Genomic DNA, 24,806 nt, shown 5'->3' on the forward strand with positions numbered 1-24,806 from the left:
CTTTCTTACGCGTCATTATTTTGCCCTCCTTGCCACATCCATCTGCTTTCCCTAATGTTGCGCTTAAGACACGCTAAATATGCTTAATTTATGTAAACAGTCAGTGACAGAACTTGCCGTGCACGACAGTCAACATTTATGTATGTCTTTGCCATAGAAGGCTCCTACCAATTGCTGTGCAATGTCTAGTGAAAGAGCCCTCATCCTGACTCCTCCCAGAACAGAAACTACTACGAGGACAGTGACCACAGCAAGAGAAGGGCAACATCAGTTGGATTCTATATTGAAGGGTGATATTGGTTTAATTTTACATGAAAGGGCTGCACAACATCATACAAATTAAGCCACCTATTATTAACTTCCTCAGTGTTGTAAGAAGCTTGTGGAAAAGTGCCACCAAGGAAACTGTGGCTCACCATGCAAGATGATGCCTCCACATGCAAGAAGCTCTTCCCTGTGAGGGTGGTGAGGCACTGGCACAGGGTGCCCAGAGAAGCTGTGGATGCCCCATCCTTGGCAGTGTTCAAGGTCAGGTTGGACACAGGGGCTTGGAGCAACCTGCTCTAGTGGAAGGTGTCCCTGCCCACGGCAGCGGGTTGGAACTGGATGATCTTTAAGGTCCATTCCAACCCAAACCATGATATGATTCTACGATGGCTACAGGCAGCTCCACGTGTGGGACACAAGTGCCATCAGCCTGGAGCAGCCCACACCGTGAGGCCTCGTCCCCACATACACGGGACGAGGAGCCATCACGGGACTGCTACGGATGGCTCCACGCACTGGGCAGAAGAGCCACCAACTGAAGCGCAGCCGCAGGGCAAGGCCGCGTCCCCGCACACGGACGATGGGCTCTAGCTCGAGACCCCGGCAGTGACACTGAAACCGCCCGACCACCGCGGAGGGCTCCGCACTGGGCGCGGGTTCCCGCCCCGCCCGCCCCGGGGCTTCCCTCCCTTCTCCCCTCCCCCCCCCGCCCCGCTCCTCCCGCCGCCAAAGCGACGTCTCATCCCGCCGCGCGCGCGCTCCCCCTCCCTCACGCCCGCGGCGGCGGGCGGCCGCGCGCATGCCCGGGCGGCGGGGCGGCGCGTGCGCGCGGGGCGGCGGTCTGCAGTGCGGGGCGGGCGGGCGGCGCGCGGGGCGGAGCGGGGGCGCGCGCGGCGGCGGCGGTGCGGCGCGAGGTGCGGCGCGAGGTGCGGCGGCACGAGCGGCGGGCGGGCGCGCAGCGAGGCGCCGTCCCTCCGGTCCCAGCACCCCGGCGGGACTCCGCGGCCCAGCGCCCTCCTCCGCACCGCGGACAGCTCTCGGCGCCCTCTGTAAGTGCGCCCCGGGGGCTAGGCTGGGGTGGGGGTCCGGGCTCGGCACACGCCCGCCGGGTCGCCGGCAGCGGGGCAGCCCGCCGGGCGGCGAGGTTGTGGAGGGGACGCGCTGCCTCGGGCTGCCCCGCGTGGGGTTCTCCTCCCGGGAGGACGGCGGGAGCCGGGGCGGGGGCTGCCGGAGTCCCCGCAGCCGCTCCTCATCGCTCGGGGGTCCTCCACCCGGGACCGGGGAAGTGGATACGTGCGAGTGGTCCTCGCTGCGGCGGGCGCGGGAGTGTCGCCTCACGGGCGGGATGCAGGGCAGTCGCGCCCGCGGCGATTTGCCGTCAACTGTTGCGAGATAGGAGACCGCACTCCGCATCGATCCGGATATTGATACCGGCAACATCAAACGGAAGCATCGACCTCTCGCTACACAGTTTGCTCCTGGAAATGTTTTGGGGAAAGTGGAAGTCTTTGGCGTTCTTGTTCGTTTGAAAAGAGCGAGCGAAAAGGTCGTTACTTTTTCCAGTAGGAAAAAAGATAATAAACCCAAAAGACCGTGCGAAAGCGAAGAGCAGGAGCAGTCCTCGCAAGGTCATCACACCCGCGGGGAAGGCAAAAGTGCTCCCGGTCCTTGTGGCCGCTCTGTCGCCGTTGTTACTGCCCATGAGAGGGGTTTTATTTCGTTATTTCGTTTTACTCGGCACACGCGGCGGGCGCAGGGCGAGCCCCGGGCGCGGCGGGAGGCGCGGGCGCGGAGGTGCCGCGCTGCTACCGCGCTCGGAGTGAAAATGGAGGTGGGAGGAGATAACATAGGCTGGTGTGCGGTCCTAGCCGTCATCTACCACAGCAAGGCGTGAGGAGGAGGTGAAGGAGACGACGGGAGAGAGAAATTCATATCCAGAGATCAAAACAAAAGGAGGAAGGAGCAGGTTGAGGCAGATCGTGAGCACCGTGGGGGAAAGCGAGGCGTTTTCCGCGCCGAACTGCGCGGAGAGGAGTGGGGGGGCTCCGCGGGGTGCGCGGCCGCGGAGGGACGGACGGAAGGTGTGTGGGGGATAAGCCCGGCCGGCGCAACTTTGCGCGCAAGCCCCGCTTGGAAACGAGTTGTCCGCGCGGGGCGATCCGCCGTGTGTGCGGGGCGAGGAGGAGGTATGCCTACCGGCGGCCGGGCGTTGCGGCTCCATCCTTTCGCTCCTTCCCTCCAACCTCGGGAAGGGCTGTTTAGCCACCGGCCCCCGCGAGAAGGGCCGGGTGCCGGCAGTGCGGTGCTGGGGCCGCTCCCCTAGCCCACGAGGATGCCGCACCGGGACACGGGGCTCTGCGCGGGGCGGGATTCCCGCCGCCCGCTCCGGCAGGGGCTGCTGGAAGGGCCCCGCAGCTCTGCCTTGCCCCGTGCACCTCGGGTCTCTCCTCCACCGGTGCAAGGGTCCACCACCACCGCCCCGGAGTGTCCCCAACCCCTCTGGAGTCCTCCGCTCTCCCCACTGCTCCCACCGGGGACCTCCCCCCAAGGCGGCCGGTCCCTTCCCTGCATGAAGCCACCTGCAAGGTCCCCCCACAGCTCCCCTTCTGCATCTTGTCCCCACTGAGCCCTTCCTCTGCTGGGGTGTTGTGTGTGTCCGTCCTCCCCCAGCCTTGCCCCAGCCTGGGTTGGCAGCTCCGGCCTCCGACGTGGGGAGGAACGGTCGGAGAATGGGGGGAGGGGAAGGAGCCCGATCTTTTGCAACTGCAGCCCCCCCGCGGTCCCTCGAGGAGCCCTTTCAGGAGTTTTTTCGGAGGTGGAACGGGGCTCTCTGCCTTTCCAGGGCGAAGGGGGGAGCCCGAGCTCGGCTGTGCGGAGGTACCGCCGGGGAAACTGCGCTCCCAAATCCCGCATCGCCCGAAACGGTGCAGAAAGGCCGGGGGGTGAGAGTGAGGGGGGAGCGGCGATCACCTCCACCGGCAGGCTTTTCGGCTGTCAAAGAAAGCGTACAGATAACAGGGTAATTAGAAAACCTGCCCTTTCATTAAAACTGAAATGTGATTACTTACACATACGAGCCTCGGCCAATTAGCAAAAGGCCAAATATAAGAATAAATACCACGTTCTTGCACAGAAGATAATAATGTAACAGATACAGGTTCTTCTCCCAGCAATTCTGCTGGCAAAATATTTTTAGCAATATTTTGTAGTGACCGTTTCTGTGGACAGGCATTCCCTTCCTTCGTATATTAGAAAGTTCAGCTCTCAGAGGTACCACCACCTCTTTATGAAGAAGAAAGAGGGACATATTTACTAACTGGGATATGATAAGCAGCAGGTTCCTCAAATTCAAATAAAACTAAGTATGTGAGGAAGCTCAGCCTTTGTAAAATACATGTTCACTGGCCCTTTCAGAAGGTGTGCTTACTAGTAATTTGTTTCTATGACATATTCTCGGACTCATTAGTTTTCACTACTACCGTTTTCCTTCACAGAATGTCTTTTTCAAAAAAGAACAATGTTCATTTAAGAACATCGGTTTACTTGAAGGGTCTTCCAGTACAGTGTTAGAACAGCACTATGCATCTTGTGGACTGTGATCAATTTTAATTAATTACATTTTACTTCTCTGTTCAAACAATGCATAAAGTAGTGTGGATTAATGCTGCTGTCAAGGAAAAATGAGGAAATAAGTTCTCGATCCTCAATATGTATTATTCCTGCTTTTTAATTAAGGACTGGATCCTTATCTTCTTGTTCAGCCACAAACTTTTCTGGCATAGAACTGCAATATTTAATCAGTTTTCTAGGTTTCCTGTCTTCTTGCCCCATACAAATGCATACCTGTACACAGAATTGCACCAGCGATTTTTCACCGTGCCTTGTGTTCCGGAATGTCCAGCTATTGACAGGGCAATAGCTGTGTCGTCAAGCGACATCTCCTTCCGACTCTCACGGCATTACATAACCTCACAACTGCAGAGCAGTGCCAGGGATGTCCCCACTGCTGTTGGTTCCATTGTACAGGTCCCTCTGTGCACTCCCCTCATGTAATACACCAGAAGAGTCATAGCTGATACCACACCACAGTTCCAGCTAGAAGAAAAATTAAGCCCTGGCCAGAACAGGAAGGCAAAGTGTAGCTGGGATGTGATGCGTAGGACAGGGCAGGGCAGAGCAGAGCAGAGCAGAAATGAGGATGCTGGTTCAGCCTGCAGGAGTTGGGCTGGCTGTGTGGGATAGAAGCGATGCAATGAAGCTGGTGTTGGTGCTGTTTGGGAAAGCACCGCATGTGTCCCAGGGTGCAACATCCTGCTGACTGCAGCATAGCTGGGCTGCACTGGGGATCCCGGTGCACCTTCCAGCACTGCTTGGGGGCTCAGGGAATGAATGGGCTGCAGTACCAAGCTCCTGCAGCTCCCTTTCTTCTCTTCTCCATGTGTTGGGATGGTATAGCCCTCTTGACTTTTCTTTCTGTCTGTACTCAATATAGCTGCAGGCAGGATCTGAATCTAAGAATCTAGATTGCTTTTAACAAACGCATGAATATGGTGAACTTTGTTATGGGAGCTTCCAAAACTGTTTACTTTTCAAGCTGTTGTCCTGGTTCTGTTTTGCACTTTTGGAATTCTGTGCATTCCTGAGTTTATTCTGTGATATTTGTGCCTCATGCTCGTATTTTAGGTATTCACTTCTGTAAATTTTGCAGATGCCTGTGGATTTCAATGATTCTGTGATTTCCAGAGGTTTGTGTCACTTGGGCGCATAATGCTGGCTCATCCTCTAGTTGTGAATTAAACAGCAGTGTACACTAATTGAAATTAAGAGTTAGAACATTTAAAATATGATAGGCAAATTTCTTTTTAAAGTACTTGGAATTGAAACACATAGCACTTACATGAGAAACTGTGTTCCTTGTCTGTGATGTCAAACATTTTCAGCACTGGCCTTCATCTCTTTGTTTTTAATTTGTTTTACCCCTGTGGGTTGGGGCTAAATTCCCTTTGTCGTTAGAATGGTCTAAAAAGAAGCTTGTTTCGGAATTTAATTGCCTGTGGATTTTGCACTTTAATTTTTGTATTACACTAACAGAGAAGAGCAACCATGTGGTCTTTCCGCGTTGTTCCTCAAGCCTAATTTTGACTCAGACTTCACTGTAATGAGCCTAGACGATTTTATCTGTCCCCCTTTTCTTGTGGGTCCCCATTGCTTGCATTTGCATACCTTTTAACATTCTGTACATCCTTAACCTTTTTCTTTCTTCTTCAGAGTGTAATATTGTTTCTTCTTTTTGTGTACCTTCATTGCATCTTTGAATTGCTTTTCTCTTTACCAGTTCTCTTCTTCTCTTTATTTCCTTTAATCCTTGGAAAAGATCATGACTTACTCTGTAGCTTCTCTGCATGGCATCACTGAAAGCGTTTCTGATACCGGAACACAGCACACATAGGGAAGACTATATGTAGTGCTATAAGATGTCCAGGGAGGTTGTGGATGCTCCATCCCTGGCGGTGTTCAAGGCCAGGTTGGACAGAGCCTTGAGCCACATGGTTTAGGGCAAGGTGTCCCTGCCCATGGCAGGGGGGTTGGAACTAGATGATCTTAAGGTCCTTTCCAACCCTTACGATTCTATGATTCTATGATTCTATGTAAGGATCCAGATGGGCTCCCATCACAGGGAGGCGCTTTCTTACCTCAGCTCCGACTCTTGTCTTTATTCATAGAAAGAGAGAATCTTATCTTTTGAATTTTATACTATTGCTCTGAGAGTAATCCCTTTCAAAGATACTGAAACAGATGATAAAAAGGATACTTGTTTGTGGAATACAAATCCCTGGGTAGTGCTTCAAACCCATAATGCTTTTTAAGTTATGATTTAAGTTGCTAAGAATATAGATGTATTTTTTCAATTTGTGTTTTAAACTTTATGTGGACATAATCCACAGGGTCTCTGCTTTCAGGAGCTTTTCCACATTTAGATATGAATACGACCCAAAGGACAATAATACAAATGTAGGAAATTAAGGCAGATTATTAGAGATGGTCTCATAGCTGAAGGTAGTAAAAAGTAAGTAGTTTCAAGGAGCGAATTGAAGGAGAGGAAAAGATAGAAATCACTTGATACTCCATTTCACTAATGTGTTTGTTAAAAACATCAAGCTGTTTTTCTTTGTGATTATTCCCGTGAGGAGGCTAAGGAACAGAATATGTTTCATAAAATAACTTGTAAAACCACAGTTAATTGAAATAAACAGTGTTCATTGGGTTTGTGATGACAAATGCTTAAATGACCTAAAAATGATATATTCTGAAATGCTGACATTGCGGGCAAAGAAGGAAGTATTACAGATATTATTGGAGATTCTCTCCTAGAACAAATCCCACTGAGTCACATTTTCAATCCAAGACTACACAAACTTAACAGAATGTATTATAGCTTCCCTAGTTTCACCGTTTTGAAAAAGCAAGTGTTTGCTACATTCTTGAGATTTTCAACAACCTGAGATTTTTAAAGCCATGAGAAGCGATAATTTGAGGTGGGTTTTTTACTAGGAAGATAAAGAATTTTAGAATCACTTTATCGTCAGAAAGCCATCTGGAGAAGAATATCTACACAATCAACATTACAAGAATCTTAAGTTGATGTGCAGGACAAATCCAAGCTGTAATGGTGATTTTTATAGCTTTTACAATAATATATATGAGACACTAAACTTTTTGATTAAAGTGACCTTTAATCACTTTTGACTTAAAGCAGATGTAAATTTAAATAATTCATGATTTCAGAAAAGCATCATTGTTTTTATGCAGCTCCACTGTGTAGTTTACTAAGTATCAGAAAGACTGATTTTATCTATTTCTTGTTCACTAACTTGGACTTTCTCGAAGTTCGTTGATGAAAAGATGTAAAAACTGAGATCCATGATGGTATGACTTATAAATGGCTTTTTAACTTTTTGTTTTTATTTGGTCCTAGCAGGGTATTTTCATACCATAGTTAGTCATAACAAAGTAGTGGGATATTGTTTACCTCTGAATGAGTTGAATCCACCATTATAATAACAACCAGTGGGTTTACCTTGGTTGTTCAAACTTTGGTAAGGAATATACTGTCAGCAATGTACAAGTCAAAATCTATACTCAGGAAAAAAACCAACTCTGATGATAATTTACAGAGCTTTTAGACTAATAAATATAAGGCTTTAAACCTTTTGATGAAAATGAATTAGTTTTAACTTGTATCTAATTAGGAAGTTGTGTTTTAGAAAGCTTTTAGATTCATAAATGTTTAACTCTGCAAGGGAGAATAATATGAATCTTAACCAAGTGTCTAGCAGAGTCCCTAACATTTGACTCAGCAATGCCTCTCTCTGGTCTTCTGTTCGTGAAACACATACCGTGTTTGGGTTTGTTTTGTTTGTTTGTTTGTTTTTAAAAAAAGAAAAACCAAACCAAATCCAACCAACCCAAAATCAGTGTTGATTTAAAAACCACAGACAATGGAAATTTTTTTTTTTTTTTTCAGTTCTCCATAAGCTTTGGTAATAGTTAATTATCCTTAGTGTTAAAACATGCACCTTGGTTCGGGAGTTCATTACCAGTTCTTAAGCCAATCAATCTATAAAGTAGTTGAAAGAATATTAAATAGGTAAGCTATTGAGCCAGGTGCCTGTAAAATACCTATGACTTGATTTTAGTATCTAAAATATAATTTCACAAAGGCAGTATCTGGCTGGAAATTTATTCTTTTTTAATAAAAGATCAGCGTTCCACCCAGTACAAAACATTTTTATTCAAAAGTGGATATTAAATCATTCACTACGAGATAGAATTAAATGGAAGTGAGGAGAGCCGAATATTATGCTTTTTGTGGACTGCATTTGAGAATATCTGTGTATTTAATTAGACCTTGTTCAGAATGGAGGCCTCTAAAATTAGAACATCTTGTTTATAAAAGCTCTTAGAATACAGCATATTTCTGTGTACTCTTATCTGCTATATTTAGAAATACAAAGTAACTGAAGACTCTTATTTGAGGTATTAGCAGTTTGAATTAAAATGCTTTTGTATTTTAATAGAAGTTGGTATATATAGGAAAAAAATTGTGATTTTGAAGTTAGTAAAAGTGAACATTTTTACAAGGTCTTAGCACGGAAAATAAAATCAGCTTATATAATGGATAACACTCAAAAAGTTATTTGTGCAAGTATCGCTAATACCCAGCACATACACAGTCGAAATCTCTGTAGTTGATGTTCTTATATACTGTACTTTTTTAAGCAGTAATTTTTCATTTAAATGTGTATTTTTTTTTCAAATGATACAAAGGAGCACCTACATTCAAGGATGGTCTTGAAATACCTGTTTTGAACTGGATAAAAGGCTTTCAGTTCGAAAGTATGATAGCCTGAAAAGGAATCTTAGTTCGATGCATAAGACATTGGATTGTACTGGCACTTTTTGCAAACCAGACTGATATATATGAAATGACCATTTCTTCAAATGCCTTCTAACGAAGTTTGACCTGTATTTTTCACCTGTTTTAGGGGTTTACATCTGACTTGGATATGTTAGTACTCTTGGATCTAATCACATCAACCACATTGTAAGGTCAGAGGATGCTGTGCAGTGTGTTCCAGTGGGCTTGGAATCTGATCCTTCATATCCATGCAAAATGAGAAATTTTAGAAGATTAGCATCCTTTTTGGTCTTCAGAACATTAGGTGGTTTACCTTGTTAACACTTGCATATAACACATCCTTAAATTAAGAGAGTCAAAGAAATCACAAATGGCTTTTCCCATATAAGTACATAAAATATGCCTGCTACCTTCTGACAGTGAATTTCTAATGATTCAGCTGTATTACTGAAATGCCAAAGTGCTTAAGAGAGGTAGTTTCTAAGGCTCCATTTTCTTCCTCAGGTATGGTAAGTAGATCACAAAGTAGCCTTCATCATTCTTCATTAACAAGTTTTGCTTACAAAAGCTGTCTCTTGCTATGGTACATGTTGGGTGAGTGCTTACCTATTGAGTTCGATGGCTATTTTTTATTGATTTTAATTCTTCTCTGGGGAAATAGGAAGGTTGGAAGGGGTTATGAGGCTTTACATTTTTCTCATTTGTGTCTGCCACAAAGAGGTGCTACTGGAACATAGATCCATAAGTAATATTAGTTTCTACATGGTTTAAGAGGTGAACATTACTCATTCAGGCTTCCCACTCTGTTATATGAGACTTTAATCCTGAAGTGTCAGCAGGTACTAACTCTGCCTCGTGTTATCTCATCCTTCAGCTTTCACTGATCTCTTTTTTCCTCTCTCTCTGGCTCTGCTTCCTTTCTTCTTTGATTCTGCTCCAACAGTCTCCTGTTGCCCAAGTCTCCCTCTCCTTAATGATACCTGGCTGTGTTTCACCACAGGGGATGCCTCCTGCATCTTGCATTTTAACTGTGGTTTTGTGTTTGTTTTTTAAACTGTTAGCTTTATAAAATGAGGATCTGTTCTAGGAAGTGCAGCTGTATGTACAGTGCTGTAAGGGTAATGTTAAATTCTAACAACATATAAAAGATCCTGTAACTGCAACCTGTGCAGAAAGATAAGCTGCATGTTCAGGGATTTTACAGAGTGATGTTGAACCAATCCATGTCTGATAGCAGCGACTGAGTCCTTCCCCTGCAAAGCTAATTAGGATATATTTATTCTGCAGTCACTAGGTTGTGAATGAAATATGCTGACGTACTCAGCCTAGCCCTAAACCAAATATATGGTGTACCTGCAGCAAGCCAGACACAGCAGTACAGAGCTTAGCTGTACTCAGGTCTTCATCCTGCCCTTGAGCAGGTTATGCAGCCTGCAGCACGTTCTGCTTTGACCTGGTGGGGCTGGTTACAGTGGCAAAGTCAGTGAGTTAAAAGCTGGCTCAGGCACACGATCTGCTCCAGCTGCAGTGTAGATACACCCTAGAACATGTTCTAAACAGCTGGGGTTGTATACAAGTATCTCTAGATTGGTATTTTCAAAGAGAAGTCTGTAAGAAGTCACGGTACAATGCAAACAGCTGTTGAATGCAGCTGTGTTCTTTCTGTGTGTCTGTCTGCTTTGTCTGTTAAATCACTCTCTTCAGTGCCCTGCCTCCCCATACCTCAGTGCAAGGCGCAAGGGAGCCTTTTGTAAATCTGCGTAGTAGGAACACAGCCTATGTATTTATTCTTTTTTTATTTTTTTTATTTTGGTTGTGTAATGCTGGAGTAGGAAGATGTGATACAGAAGACTGAAAATGTTACAATAATTTAGCATAACATATTCTGCATTTTTTATTTCTACATGCTGTTATCAATGGTCCCCTTATCAGTGTGTACATATCACTTAATGCCATAACATCCATGTTGTTAATTAGCTTAACAAAATCTATTCATGCAAGTTCTTCAGTCACAAAGCAGTTTGCTTTCTTTAGACAAGAATGAGCTAGAGAATTGTTTTCTAGTTAAATGCTCTTCCTTGTGAGATGCATTACATTAGTACCTCCTTCAAATAATTTTCATTGAATATAGATTTTTTTTCACAGTATGCAACTGTAAATGAAAACAGTTTATCAGCGTTCTGAATTGCTGCATGAGAAACTCATGGTAAATATAAAATAATAAAGTAATTTGTATTTTGGTGTCAAACAGTCCTATCATTACTTTGTATTGCTGGTTTAATGTTGGTGAAATACAGATAGTCAATTTAGAATAAAAAAAAACCCCAAACCCTGCATCTTCATGTACTTCAAATATGTGAAAAATCTCCCTGTGTCTAACTATGGCTTGAGTTTTAGTGGGTGTCTTATATTCCATAGTCAGCTGAGGAGCAGACAAAGATATCTTGAAAATTCCATTTTCTTCTATATAAACTGAAAGGTCTTGCAATATGTGACTCAACTTCAGCTGTATGCATCTCCCTGTCGCCAGTAGGAGTGTATTAGTGATGACCAATAACAATATATCAATATCAGCTCATCTCCAGATAAAAGGAGGAGTTCATGAAACGTTCAAGGTTGTTCTGGGATTATATGTAACAGAGATACCGAGATTGTAATTCTCAGTGTTGCCCAGTAAACACAACCATTTACTGTTGTCAGGATTAATATATTCAGAAGGACTTCAACATCCGAAGCTGTGTAAGACAACTAATATATTACCTATTCCTGCAGTTTTGCATTTTGTCACTCAGAGTAGTAATTTATGAGATTCCTGTTTTTAGGAAGACCTACACAGCAGCTAGTAGCCATTTCAGTCTTGTACTTCTGTTTTCCATTGAAAATACCTTCAAGAAGTCTGCAGAAATGAGCAGGTTTTGGTTTGTTCTAAATGATTGAAGTTAGTGATATCACTCTGGACACTTGAGTAATGAGGTACTCTTCTATAAATATTGAATCTAGGAGAATAAATAAAAAAACTAAGGGATCAATTTCACACAGATTGTAGGGGCAAAGTCATGTTGTGTCAGCTGTTCTATGATAATTTGCCATGCTGTATAAATTCAAATTACAGTAACTGTGATTTAGATGTGGCTGTACAGTGAAAGGGAATGTATGCCATCAGTGGGCAGTGGCATTAGCAGTGCTATTGACAAGCACAGGCATCAGGAAATATTTGGGAGCAAATGGAAGAATGGCTTGGTGGTGCTTCATTATTAAACGTTACCGTAGAGTTGAATGTCAACTGGAAATTTCTTTTATGAATCAGTCCTATCCTGAAGTAGCTGGACCAAAGTCCCAGGTCATACAAATAGGACTCATTCTGTGAGCTGATGCGTCAGATCCCTACTGGAAAAATTGAATCAAAGAATGTATTTGAATAGTGCAAAGTATGTCTTGAAGCACCAAAACACTTCTGTGAGTGATTAGATTTAAATACATGGGAAAATCTGTTGGTGTGAACAGAGTTGACTAGAAATGTAGGTGCAAGTATTTAGCAAGCTCATAGCCTAAAGGAGATGAAACTTGGGGAAAAGGAGAAGGTGTGATCATGAATCATGTTAGAGATGTAGGCAGGATCAGACCTGTGAGGATTTCAGTGCTAGGGAGAAGACATTTTAAATGAATCAAAAAGGAAGGGGGAAGTGAGGGAAAGGAGTAGGATAGCGTTTGAAGGTAGCAGAAGGCAAAGGTGTCAACATCTAGGAAAGACTGAAGAGTGGAGACCCTCTCACAAAAAGGGCGATTAATTAGAAAATCACCAACAGATTCACCACTTCTCACATTTTTTTAGGTGTTGTGAGAAAACTTTGCAGGGAAAAATCTGAATTTCCAGGCAACATTGAATTTAGTGATAAATCCAGCTGATCCTTGCAACTTTTCTTTGAACCGCATCTTCAGATGCAATGATAGCCAAGCTATATCAGAACCATACTAGGACAAAAGCATGATAGGTACTTAGAGAAAGCCTTAACTGAGATGCCAATAGCTAGCTAGCTGAGCTGTGGTAGCTTTGCTTATATGTACGTGTGAGGTGGGTGATAGATGTAGCTGTTGGGGAAGAAGAAGGGGAATTGAAATAGTTTTAAGTCACGTGCAAGTAAGTCCTAAAAATGACCATAGAAACACCCCCAGTGCAGACTCCCTCTGGCAGTGAGTTCTGTGTGGGTGCAGGGGAATTTGCTCATCTAGAGGCATTTGGAACATGAAACTAAGTGGGGAGAAGGATTGAAAAATAAAATGTGAAGCATTTGCATAAGACTTTATATGTTCTCTCATCATATGATTCGTTGATCTTATGATTGAGCTACTGCTTTTAAAAATCCTGCTTTTCTGCAGTAAAAAGCTGTTAGTTTGGGGCCCTGACTTTGAATTATTTAAATGACAAGTTGCTCATTGTTTTGCAGTTGTATTTATGTGCTATGTAGTTTTTCACTGCTGATGTCAGTTTTGAATGGGATATGACACCTACAGTATTGGCAAATTTATAGAATTTTACCTGATTTCATTCACATTGTATTACATGATGATGCTGAAGAGAGAAACCTGACTCGTCCAAGAGCTCTTAGAAAACTGAAGGCAAAGCAGAGGGTGGAATCCAAGACACTGATTCTCATAGTGAATTGACCACGTTTTTGCTATCTGATCACAGTGCTATAGTGAGGTTCCTTTCATGGGAGGAACTTGGTTTGCACTGCTAATATGAAAAAGCTTGACTAAAACCTCAAAAACCCTACTTCTAGTTGCTGCAAGTTGGAAAAATGTTTGGCATTTGTGTAAATTTTTCACTGATAAGCCACAAGTGTTTTGGTCCCGCTCATCAGTAAAAGCCAATCTCTTTCTTGAAAGACCTGCCTATACAGTTCAGGTATCATTCCTACGCTGGTGATTGTTTTCTGCATCTGGCAGTGAGACGAGTAGTAGATCTGCTGGTGGGGTGACCACATTTGGTATTTGGAAAGAATGAGGATGCAGACCTAGAAATTTGGATGAAAGCAGTTTCCCAGTGGACTTTTGGTGTGATATTGGTCTGTCCTGAGTGAAATGCAAGGTCTGATTTCCCCAGCACCAGGTGATCTATGTTCCTGACGGTGGGAGGATGAATCGTGGCACCAGCTTGGGCTGATCTCTCCATTCAGCCCAACCCAACCTTTCCTGGCTGGGTTGACATGGTCATCAAATCACATGCATCTGCTAGAAAGGGAAGCTTTCCCTGTTGTCTTGCTTTGCTATTACCACCTATTCCTTTGCAGGTTTAACTCACCCAAATTATCTGGTTTTTTTCTTTTCTGTATGAAGAGGCATGGCCAGGTTTTTTTTATCCTGCCTTGCATGTGGCCATGCAAATCTTAGAATATACACAAGACATTAAGCAAGGAGCTGTTTCCAAAAATGGGAGAGGTTTTCTTTTTGGCAGTAGAACTGGACTGTCAGATTAAAATCGCTATGTAATCCTCCTTCCCTGGAGTAATTGGACCAATACAGAGTTGTTACAGTTGTCTGCCTGTAACCTGTTCCTGAGGCTTGTCTTTCCTCTTGGCTCTCTGAGGTACTTGGTTTGAAGCTAAACAGGGCAGTTTAGAAATACTAGCTATCCTTATAAATTCTTACAGAAGCAAGTGCTTGCGTGCAGCTGATGAACTAAAAATGAGATAAAAGTATTAATGAACTAAAAGTAATAACTATTTTATACCTTAAATTTAAATGATTAGGCCACCACCACTCTTAACTTTGGAATACTTTTACAGTGGCAATAAGCAAGTATTTACATCTCTTCCGGGTTCCTATGCTTTTGGTGCTGAGATCTCAGTCAGGTGGTGGTGTGATAATAAGGATCCACTTGGACTAGAGCTGATGAGGAAGTGGGCTGCAGAGCATGGAATGGGCTCTAAGTAGATAGTGAGGAGATGCATGTCTCTGTTATCTCTAAGTTTTAATTGCATTGGATTAATTACATCAATATAGTGCATTTACATACAATTTTTACACCAGTTTTATCAGTTCAGCCATGGTCCTTGACGTATTTTTCTTCTTAGGTTTTTGCATATTAAAACAGGTGTCAGCACTTCACTACACACATGAAAATTGTTCATGCATACACAGTTGTCAACATACTATGAAAAAATAAGGTCCCAGATCAGTTTCTCATTTGGATTTGAAGTTATCTTTTATAAAGAAGAAGTCTGCTTTATGGCAGATTGTAAAATGGTAGCGCTCTCCTATAATTTATAGCTGTATTCCATTTTAGACAGGTTTTGTGGCTTTTCCCCGTGGATGTGGTGAAGTATTACCTAGAAATCAGTTTGATTGTGAATAAAATGGAAAGTAAGGATTTCTCAGTACAGTGAAGTAAACAGGCACGACCAGTCGCATTCTGGTAATCTATCGGTTGTGCCTGAAATTTGTCATTACAGTAGGAGTTGGCAGCAGTGGCTATTATCTGTTCTTGCCTGTTTCAGAGGGGAACGGGTGTGAGAATGTAAAGACTGAGACCTGGTAAAAATAGTTGTTTTTAAAGGACTAGAGCAGAAGAAAATGAAAGGTACCTATTTTATGTGGAATGGTCCAGAAATTGTGTGTTTCCTGTTCTTCCTCTGAAAAATTTCTATTTCTTCGGCTAACTGTGGGTTATCATTACTTCCCATTTATTATTATGGCAAAATATTTAAAAGTGGAGTCATTTGAGCACCAATCATACTGGATATAAGCCAATTCAACTCCATCAGGCTCCATTAAGTTGTTATTAAGTGCTGTCAGCCCAGTCCATATTATGTAAGACAAAAGATTAAAATCTGCCATATGTAAGGGTTGGTTGTACAACTTTTTTTCAGCATAGCAAGACTCCAGAGCTGGTACAGCAAACTTTTCAGCTTAGGTGTGTATTCTGAAAGTAGAACTTCACAATCTGGTTGTTTTTCAGCAAAAGTTTGCCAGTTTTATTCTATTCCTGTAGTTGCGGACCATTCAACAGGACTTTTTATCACTCTAAATGAAAAATTTAAAGGCATGGTTTAACTGTAGTGGGACTTTGCTTTGGCTGGAACAGCCCTACATCCCATGGGTAGCTCAAAGAGCCGAGTCAGTTGATACTTTGCTTGTTTTTCTGCCTGAGGCACTTGGACAGCACATGCGTTAATGTGTTGCTGCAGTTTTGCTTGTTCCCAGGGGGACAGATGAACAGGCAGGGAGGAAACAGTGCTCATCCTGCTTCTCTTCCTGGGCAGCATTCATTGATTAGTAGGCAAGGCAGCTCCCTGCACTCTGCCATTCCTGCAAGGATTTCTCTAAATCTCCCTTCCACTCAGCCAAAATAAAACCAAGCCTCAAGTAGTGGAAAGGCAGAATACGGCTGGTGGGAAGTGCAGCCTTTCCTGCTGTGAGTAGATGAAGTAGCTGTTCAAAAAGGAGATTATCATAGGAATATATTCACTAGCATGAAGCTTACTCAACCTGTCTAAATTTTTTCTCTTTATCAGATGGTTTCTTCTGCTTTTATGTCAGGTAGTAATCTCCTCTGCATCTGCGTTGTATATGTATTACCTCATGTCTAGACTGCTTTGGAGTGAAATAAGTGCTTTCTTGATTGGAGAATGAATGGTGTGGAGTAAAGCGCAGAGGAGGATGCTGGGATCCTGCTTCTGCATCTGATGTGGGCACAGCCTAGTAGCACCAGGTCTCTGCCTTGGGTGCGCCGGGGAGAGCTGCCCTGGGGACGTGCCTGGGAGCTGGGGCACTTCGGCAGTCCAGTGCACAACTTGCCTCAGCACCCACTGGTTTAATGACAGTTGGCACCTACCATGAAGACTGTCCAAGTGGATAAAGGCATAAGACACCACAGACAGCTTGAAAGATAACCCTTTTTTCCTAAGTAATAAACAGCCTGCATCAGTTATGCCAAGGTCACAAGTTTATAATTCTCCAAGGTCTGTGTGAAGCTTTAAGGAAAAGTTTCTTACTCAGCTATTTCACACAGACTCAGGCTATCATGCCACTACCTCTGCTTTGTCAGTTGGCTCCAGAAGAGCTTAGCTTACTTTTCTCTGTGTTGTTCATGAAGAAATTTGTGAAGCTACCTTCTACCTCTGTGCAGAACCTCTGTATGGTATAGTATGGAGTATAGAAAACTTACGAAGCATTCAGCACAGTGTGCATAGTTTGCGTGGGGATCTCAGGATCTGTGGGGAATCTTTTAAAGTAGATATACTTTAATTTAAATTTAATTTAAATATTTTTAAAAGGATTCTACAGCTTACTGCAGAATCTGCATAATTTTGATTATTTTAATGTAGTAATTCTTCTTCCAGTGCAGTTCTTATAAAATCCTGTAGCAGAATCAATTTACTATTGATTCAACTTACTATTGATTATCCACTGTAATCAATAATAATATGAAATTTCTTTCTGTAAGTATATAGGCCCATTGGTCTTATACCTTCTATGTAAAATGAGAGATCACATTTATGTAGTGAAGTGAATAGCAAAGAGGAGCTCTCCTGTTTCTGATGTTCTTTGGGAAAAGCTATTCCAAAATAGTTCTATCTATAGATGCTCTTAGTCTATACAGAATTGTTATCCTCTGGAAACATAGCTGTGTTAATAAGATGCTTTACTGAAGGATAAGAAGGGGATGAGAGTGTTATTACCTTGCATTTCTCAGGAATACCTTTTGTAGTTCATATCTACTCCTGATTTCAGTCTGAACTAATATTCAAGTATAGACATGTTTGTAGTGATTGAGTCATTAGAAGAGTTTGAAAGAATTACAGAAACTTCAAAGATGGCAGTTACCAAGGCAATAAAAGCAACTCTCTGTATGTAAGAATAGAAAGCTAAGCTCGAGACTGAAACCACAGCCCCGTAAATGGACTTATTGCACATCGTGTTCCTACTCACAAAATCCAGGAGGTAATTACCTGGCTTAATCAGGCACAAAAGAAGGGCTGTCCTAGGAAGAAATTACCTCATCCTCAGGTTGGAACTAGGACAAAATTTCCTGGTCCTGAGAAAGGTACCTTTCTCAGGGTTTCCATGCTGCTCATGAGGCAGTTGGTGGTTAGTATCTCCGTTTTGTCTCAGTGACACAACCAGCCTCAGTTCTTTTTTCCAAAAGCTCAACATAGTCTGAAATGCCACCGTGTGACCCGTGGAGATTGCTCCTTGGGTAAGTGAAGCTCGAAGGACAGCCTACGCAGTTTCCAGGGTGTAGGAAACTTTAGGAAATACTGACAAAATCAGTGTGATGAAACAAATAGTATTCTCTGGCTCTTTGTCTTAGTTTGAAAACATTACTTTTTATGGCCACAGATTTTCCAATGGGAAACACTGATTGCAGTTCAGGACCAGCTTTGTCTAGACTTCCCCTGGTCTTAACTCCAAGAAACTATTTGGCTCCTTGTTCACTGCAGCAGTGCTAGAATTAAATTCTCTTTTCTGACAGAAAATCACCCCCTGATTTGGTGCCTTAAGCTCTTAATACTAGTGCTACTTTAGAGATCCACATCAGCATTTTTTGAACCGTTGTGTTACTTTTATCTGTATCTAATATCCTAACTCAGGTATTGTATCTATGGCACATTCAGTGGTATTTAATTACCTAAAAAGTGCTCTGTCTGAGCATACCACAGGTATCTAGGTAGTGGATGTAGTTTTGCTATTTATATCATAGTGTTCTACAAATAATAACTCTGTGGTTCAGAGTGAGCTATGGCTGTAAAGCTGTAAAACAACTCCCAACAGTTCATCTTGATAGTCTGTTGAAATTGGACTGCTCTGACTATACCCCCTTCAGGTTCACTGCCAAGTTCATATTTTATCTTGAAATTCCACAAGGAGACACTCAAAATAAACACTACACTAGCAACAGCTTGCATTATCTTTAAGGCAGTAGCTAGCATTGTTTTCACTTTAGCCTCTCTGTGGCTTTCTTCATTTGAAAATTCATGAAATTTGACCTTCTGGATACATTTTGCTCTTACTTATTCTCCCTGTTGACTACAGTGGGAACTGGATGAATGTGAGAAGAGAATGGGTATATCGTAGATGCTGACCTGTTATGACTAAATTATCCCTGTTAGTCCCATGTTGCCCAGCACCAGCCACATTATATAGTGCATATTTCCTCATAATGTTACTTTCAGGATAGAAAAATACAGCTATTAAATTTGTGTTTCAGTTTTCTTAGGAGGGAAAAAAAAGCAACCTGGAAATTACAGGATTATTCCAGGCAGCATTTCAGAGATGTTCAGCTTTTTTGTTCTGCAAATGCTTTTCCTTTGCTACTGCTTTTGAAAACAGGCTGATCTTGTAATTCACTGTTAAAACCTAAAGGTGAATGTGATCAAAATAGCCAATCACCAAGGTCAGTATACCCTTAAATCAGAGAGGCTTGCTAATTTTAAGCTTTAGTGTTTTTCAGAAAGTAGTGTCTTTAGAAAGAACAGGAGAGGTAGAATGTAAGATTGGGACAATATGAATGCACACACATCGCTGCCAATGAAAGCAAAGCTCGCAGGTCTAATTTTAGGCTTTTCAGCCTTGGTATTGTTCCTTACAGCACAGTTATTTTCCATATGATACAAGGCGGTCCTTTTTTCCAGTTTTATAAACTGCTTTAGAAGGCAAAAGCAAGGACAAAGTGAGTATATGTCATGGTTGAAACAAAATCAAAGGAGCTTAACTAAGTTAATGACGATTGTATGCCATTTCTATATGCAGAGGACAATCGTTCGAGAAAAGCAGGAATCTAGAGAAACATGTCATGAGACCTGGAAGTAAAGGAAGTTACACAGAGTCTGAACTGGGACTATTGGGTGTGACTGGATTTGCTTCAGCCTGTTTTAGTTAATTGACACTGTGCTTAGATGCCTAGTAACTTAGTCCTCTTAAAATGTCAAAATGACCTGTGCTGTTTGGAGAAGTAGGACTTACAGCATATCTACCAATCTCTGGGTGCTTGAAACTAAGCATTATAGATGCAGTGAGATGTTACAACTGTTTCTTTATGTAACACCAGATAGATGGTATTTTCTAAAGTTACCTTTTACTGATGCATTCATATAAAATGAGTTTATAGAATTAAATACAGTAGTGTAGAAATGCTTATATTCTTTTCCTTTATATTAGTTACCAAGGATTGGAGCTAGTTGGTACTAAGTCATTCCCCGTGGAAGTGTCAGGAAGTCAGCGGTACTAACCTGTCAAAACTATTAAAAATACCTTTAAAAATATTAACATAGTCCCCATTTTTCATCCAAGAGAAGCTTATTAACTCAATGAATGTATGACAATGGCCATACAAAGACCAGAGAAATCCGAGAACATGAAGCTGTGTGATTTTTGTTAATAAATCTGGACCCCCAAAAAGAGCTGTCTGAAAAAGGTTGGTAAGTGGCTGTATTGGCAGAAAGACAATTTCTTGGAAAGAGTCTGCACAGGGGCTGCTCTAATGTTGATCTGGTATGTTGTCCCACATGCTCAGCCAAGATCCATTGCCTCCTCACTGAACTTCACCAGCCATGTAGCACTTACGTTTGGGTCTCGAGGATCAAAGCACAGTTTGGCTGTAGGCTCTGCACTTGTCCCCAGACTGGGAGAGTCAGCTTAGCCTGAGCTCAAGGGGTGGTATTTTTTTTCATGCCATTCTAGCTGTCTAGAAGTTAAATGTTTAGTCTAAACTAATTGTGTAGGGCTTTCTTGTTAGTCAAACGAGAGTAGGCATCTCCAGAGAGCAATTAATCCTACTTATCTTGTATATATATTTTTAGCATGGGATGAATTGCCTCTTGGTGAATTTGAGTGCCTGTTTCTCTCCATTGCGCATTGGAGCCTTGATGACTAGTTTAGATTAGATATCCAGCTTCTAATGGCTACCACCCAGGTAGAAATAACCTGGATTAATCAAGTTCTCTGCTACTGACTGTGTAATAACTTCCCTATTACTATTCTGTAGATGATTTGTGGATGCTGTGTTAGAGAAGAGAGTCTTCTCTTGATTTTCTTGGCAATAATTTCAAATAGTTTGACAGTAACAGTACAATTGCTCATTTTCCTGTGGTCCCCAGTCATATGAAAGTTTTTAAAATTGCAGCTGATTTTTTGTTATTTATTTTCATCATTAATAATAAAAAAAACCCAAAACATTTTCATTCAGTCTCTTGAGGAAACAGATTAAGCTACAAACTGGCAGTTTGATGTCATTCTGGATTCTGGCCAGGTTCTCGGGGTTGTAGATCAACCTAGCTTCTTCCAAGTTACAGACAAATGTTGTTTCTAAGAAAGTTTGGAGGACTGGTAATGGATTAGGGTGGACATACGATGTTAGCAAAGAATGAGCAGACCATTGAGTGGCTTTATTTGGTGGCAGGCACTAACTGTATGGCAACTTCAAGACAGTAATTGTTTGGTGGTTTGGGGATTGCAGTTCCTCAGGGCTTTCCCAGGCCTGTCAGATTTAAGTTTTCTCTCTTTTTTTATTTATTGTTTTTTTAGCAACAGATCTACATGGTGAGCAAAACAGAGGAACAAACTGGTCATTCCTCTTAGCCTTAAAAAAAGTTTTTCCTAGTTGTTCTGAATAGTTTCTTTGAGAAATACAGGTAGCTTTTAGAAAGTACAAATGCAAGTGACATCTCTGGCCCCAATGCCTTTTCCGTTTCCATTTTATCCTTTTATCAGGGCAGACTGGCAGCAGCAAGAGTCAGGTTAGTGTCTGTGTTTGTTCTGGGAAAAACAAACAAATAAACAAAACCAGTTCAAGCCTCTGACTATAAACCTAGATGAGTGGACAGTGATCTCTGCTTCCCTTCTTGCAAGCATCAAGCAAATACGTTCACTCAACACTGCTTTGTTAGGAGTGAGGAGGGGGAAGGGGATATAGAATGACATGCAGAAAATGTAAGTAACAACCTGTCCCCCTGGTAGTTTGAATTCTCTTTTTCTACATGAGGATATAAAAATTAATCTCTTCCTTCAGGGATATCAATGCCTCCAACAATTCTTCTTCCTATCTGACTTTTTAGGTGATTAGTTTCACCAAGACCCTTTAGGATCTGAAAATGCTGTGTTGCATGTCTCACTTGCCGCTACTGCTTATGCATACAGCTGGCTCTCCTGCTCTTCCTGCCCACAGGCGGCTCCTTGCTGTATGTGTTTCCTCTTCCAACCAGCCTGTGGTGATTTTGGGTAGTTGGAAGAGTACACGTACACATACAAACCCCGCGCGTTTGCCCACATGTGAGGGAGATGCTTGTATCACTCTTGCCTTCCTCCCTGCATCTGCATCTCACGTCTGTAAATCATGGTGTTTCTCAAGTGGCTGCCTTGGGTTATTTGAGCTTTACACAACAGAATTATAAGCTGCATCATTCACTTAGCTTTACAATCTGTTTTTAACATAAAATGTTCTCAAATATTGTATAAAGTGTGCAACATCATTTAAACATGCTGAGGCCTGCCCCCCGTCCCTCCTGTTCAGCGACTGCCTCTCTGAGAGATGCTGGCAGCCCTGCTGGCAGCCTGGGCATCCATCCCTCTCTGCTCTTTGGGAGTGGTTGTGTTGTGCCTGAAGGTGCCAAGATTGTTTAAGTGTCAGTAAGATGAATTCTCTTTTTTTTTGCCTTATGTATACACCTTGCATGCTGTGAACATCACTGCTCTCACTGCTTTTGCTGGTGAAAAGCCAAAAAAGAAAAAGTGCAGATAAAACACCAGGAGTGATGAGAATTGGAATTGGGTAGGGAATAAGAGCCAGGTAGGAAGAAAGGAGGGAAGGAAAGTGGGAGAAAGAGTCAGGATGAGCTGGTACAGATTTACGGGGACTGATTTGACAAGCGTGTTGCCAGAAACCAAATGCATGGTGAGAAGATTGGACAAGGAAGAAGAAGAGGGACCACTTGGGGCTGAGGTTCACAATCAATGTACTGTTATCTAACTGTCTATCTGATAGCAGAGCTGTGGTAATACTGCGTGGACACTCTTAACGCTAAGCATGTCTGCATAATAAACCCAGCTTAGCCTATATTTATTGCATGGGTACATCTATATAGGTGTCAGTGTTTCTCGGCAACATTATAGCCAGTAATTTCACTGGGCTATTCAGGTACGTTCCTTACTACAGTCTTAATGTGTGCTCACAGCTTGGCACTCACAGCTCCCCAGGACTAATGATAATATGACATATCATTATTCATGTGCCTGGCTATTTTTATGAAGAATCAAATGCCAACTTGAATGTTTCACAGCGGCAGTGTGTGGGAAATTGGGACCTTCAAAATGCTAAGAAGTGGTACCAGGTAAAACAAGGCATGGATGTACAGGCTAGCATGATGAAGTTCAGTGCCTGACCTGCTTTATATGCTGGTGTCATGTTCTTAGAAAGTAGAGCTGACGGAGTTGCATTTTGAGCAGGGAAAGCAGCAGCTAATACTTTAGATGAGATTTGCATAGTTATTTAGGTACTTGCTGAGATTTCATAAGAGCACTCAAGCTGCTGGAGAGACGGTTGATACTGAACATCACCTTGACTTACTTGGAAAGAAACGAAGCAAGGTAATTTAGTAACAGCACCTACATTAGCCAGTAGTCCAGAGCCATAGAAGTGTTTTCATGCCTTTGTAAATCTGGCTCTTTATGCCATGTACCTTGAAGTCTACATTTTCCTGTTCCAAGATACACACATTTTCCCACAGAATATAATGCAGTTTTTTATAAGCGAGAAAAGAGATTTTTGATCCTTTTCCCTGAATCTATTTCCTGACATACACTCGCTCCCTTCCCCTTTTACTTGGCCTCAGTAATGGGGCTGCTCTGGTCAGGAAAGATAAAGGGATTTTTTCCACAATGAACAAGCAGGCAGATTTCCTGAGTATCATTTGTTCTGTATTCTGTCTTGTCTTGGAGACTGAAAAATATCACTACCAAAAGTCCATCATTTGGAGTCTTCAGTTCCAGAGGGGATTCTGTAAGAGGTTCTCTTTATGCTGAGTCTTTTTGGAGTAATTTAGTGGGGGGGGGGGAGAAAAAAAAGTGCTGCAACTATAACCAGCTCAAACAATTCTTTGCCTTCTGGCAGCCAACAATTTTTGTATTGCGTCCTCTGATTTGATTTACTAGCTGTTCCAAGCTCCTGGCAAGTGCCACAATAGCTTTTAAGATTACTCTGTTTCTTGCTGCTATTTGGGGGGGAGGGTGCTTTTTGTTATTATTTTATTTTATTCCACTGTTTACCTTATTGCTAAGCTGTAGCCTTCTATTCCTTTAACTTTTCCCCTCTATTGTCACATCAGAGAGAGTGAACAGCTCTATTGGTGCAGCATTTAGCACAACCAGGGCCTGATCCAACTACAGACCTTGTATATTATCTGTTGGTTTAAAGCTTTAAATCAAGACCAGGTGCCTACCTAAAAACTGTACTCTTGCTTAATGACAAGGATTGGAGATAAACCAGCAATTTGCGTGTAAAATTCTACCATTTCCATCATAAGTGATCACAACCCCTCTTCCCAGGTTGTTAAAATATATGAGTCTATGAAATTTTATCAAGTTTTTAGCCTTTAATGATAGCAGCATGTTTAAGCCATCTTCCATTTAGTTTTGCATTTTCTAAAAGTAATTTGTAGTACTTATGTATGCATATATACATAGGCATAAAACCAGTTACCACACAGTTTTACAATTTATGTAGAGTGGGGGAAGAAATTAAATGTATTCATAAATGACTTGTGGAGTTGACTAGGAAAGTGAGAAAGTTTGCATACGATTTGACATTACCCATAACAGTCAGATTTAAAGCTGACTATAAAGTGCTGCAGCATGATTATGTAGTACTGAATATTGGGAGGATAAAAAGGCAGGTGAATGTGTTGGCAATAAGAGTAAGGTAATGCCTGTGGGACAAAGTATGTCGGTGACTATAGATTAATTAGTAGAAATCGGGAATGGAACTGAGCATTGCTGAGGATAGATCTCTGAAATGAACAGTTCATGACAAGTAGTAGTTAAAATGGCTAGGAATTACTAGGACAGAAGTAGAAAAAATATTCTACTGTATAAGCATGTGGAGCATCCTATCTGAGTTATAATCACT

At 42.3% G+C, this 24,806-nt stretch overlaps 1 protein-coding gene across 7 annotated transcripts in view; it reads left to right on the forward strand.

Annotated features, from left to right (window-relative positions):
- The first annotated feature begins 992 nt into the window (after positions 1-992).
- The window catches only part of VSNL1 (visinin like 1), an 85,778-nt gene continuing 61,964 nt past the window's right edge, over positions 993-24,806 (forward strand). The window contains exons 1-2 of one of the 7 annotated variants that reach the window (XM_030491066.1): positions 2,138-2,233; positions 3,110-3,286. Coding sequence is in view for 1 of the 7 variants with exons in the window: in XM_030491063.1 (XP_030346923.1) it covers positions 1,067-1,316 (250 nt within the window). In the remaining 6 variants the exon portion in view is untranslated. Of the gene's footprint in view, positions 1,317-1,480; positions 1,896-2,044; positions 2,234-3,109; positions 3,287-24,806 lie in introns of those variants that run through there. The other 6 variants (XM_030491063.1, XM_030491065.1, XM_030491069.1 and 3 more) reach the window with 6 other exon arrangements.

Source organism: Strigops habroptila, chromosome 6, assembly GCF_004027225.2.
Source record: "Strigops habroptila isolate Jane chromosome 6, bStrHab1.2.pri, whole genome shotgun sequence".
NCBI lineage: Eukaryota > Metazoa > Chordata > Aves > Psittaciformes > Psittacidae > Strigops > Strigops habroptila.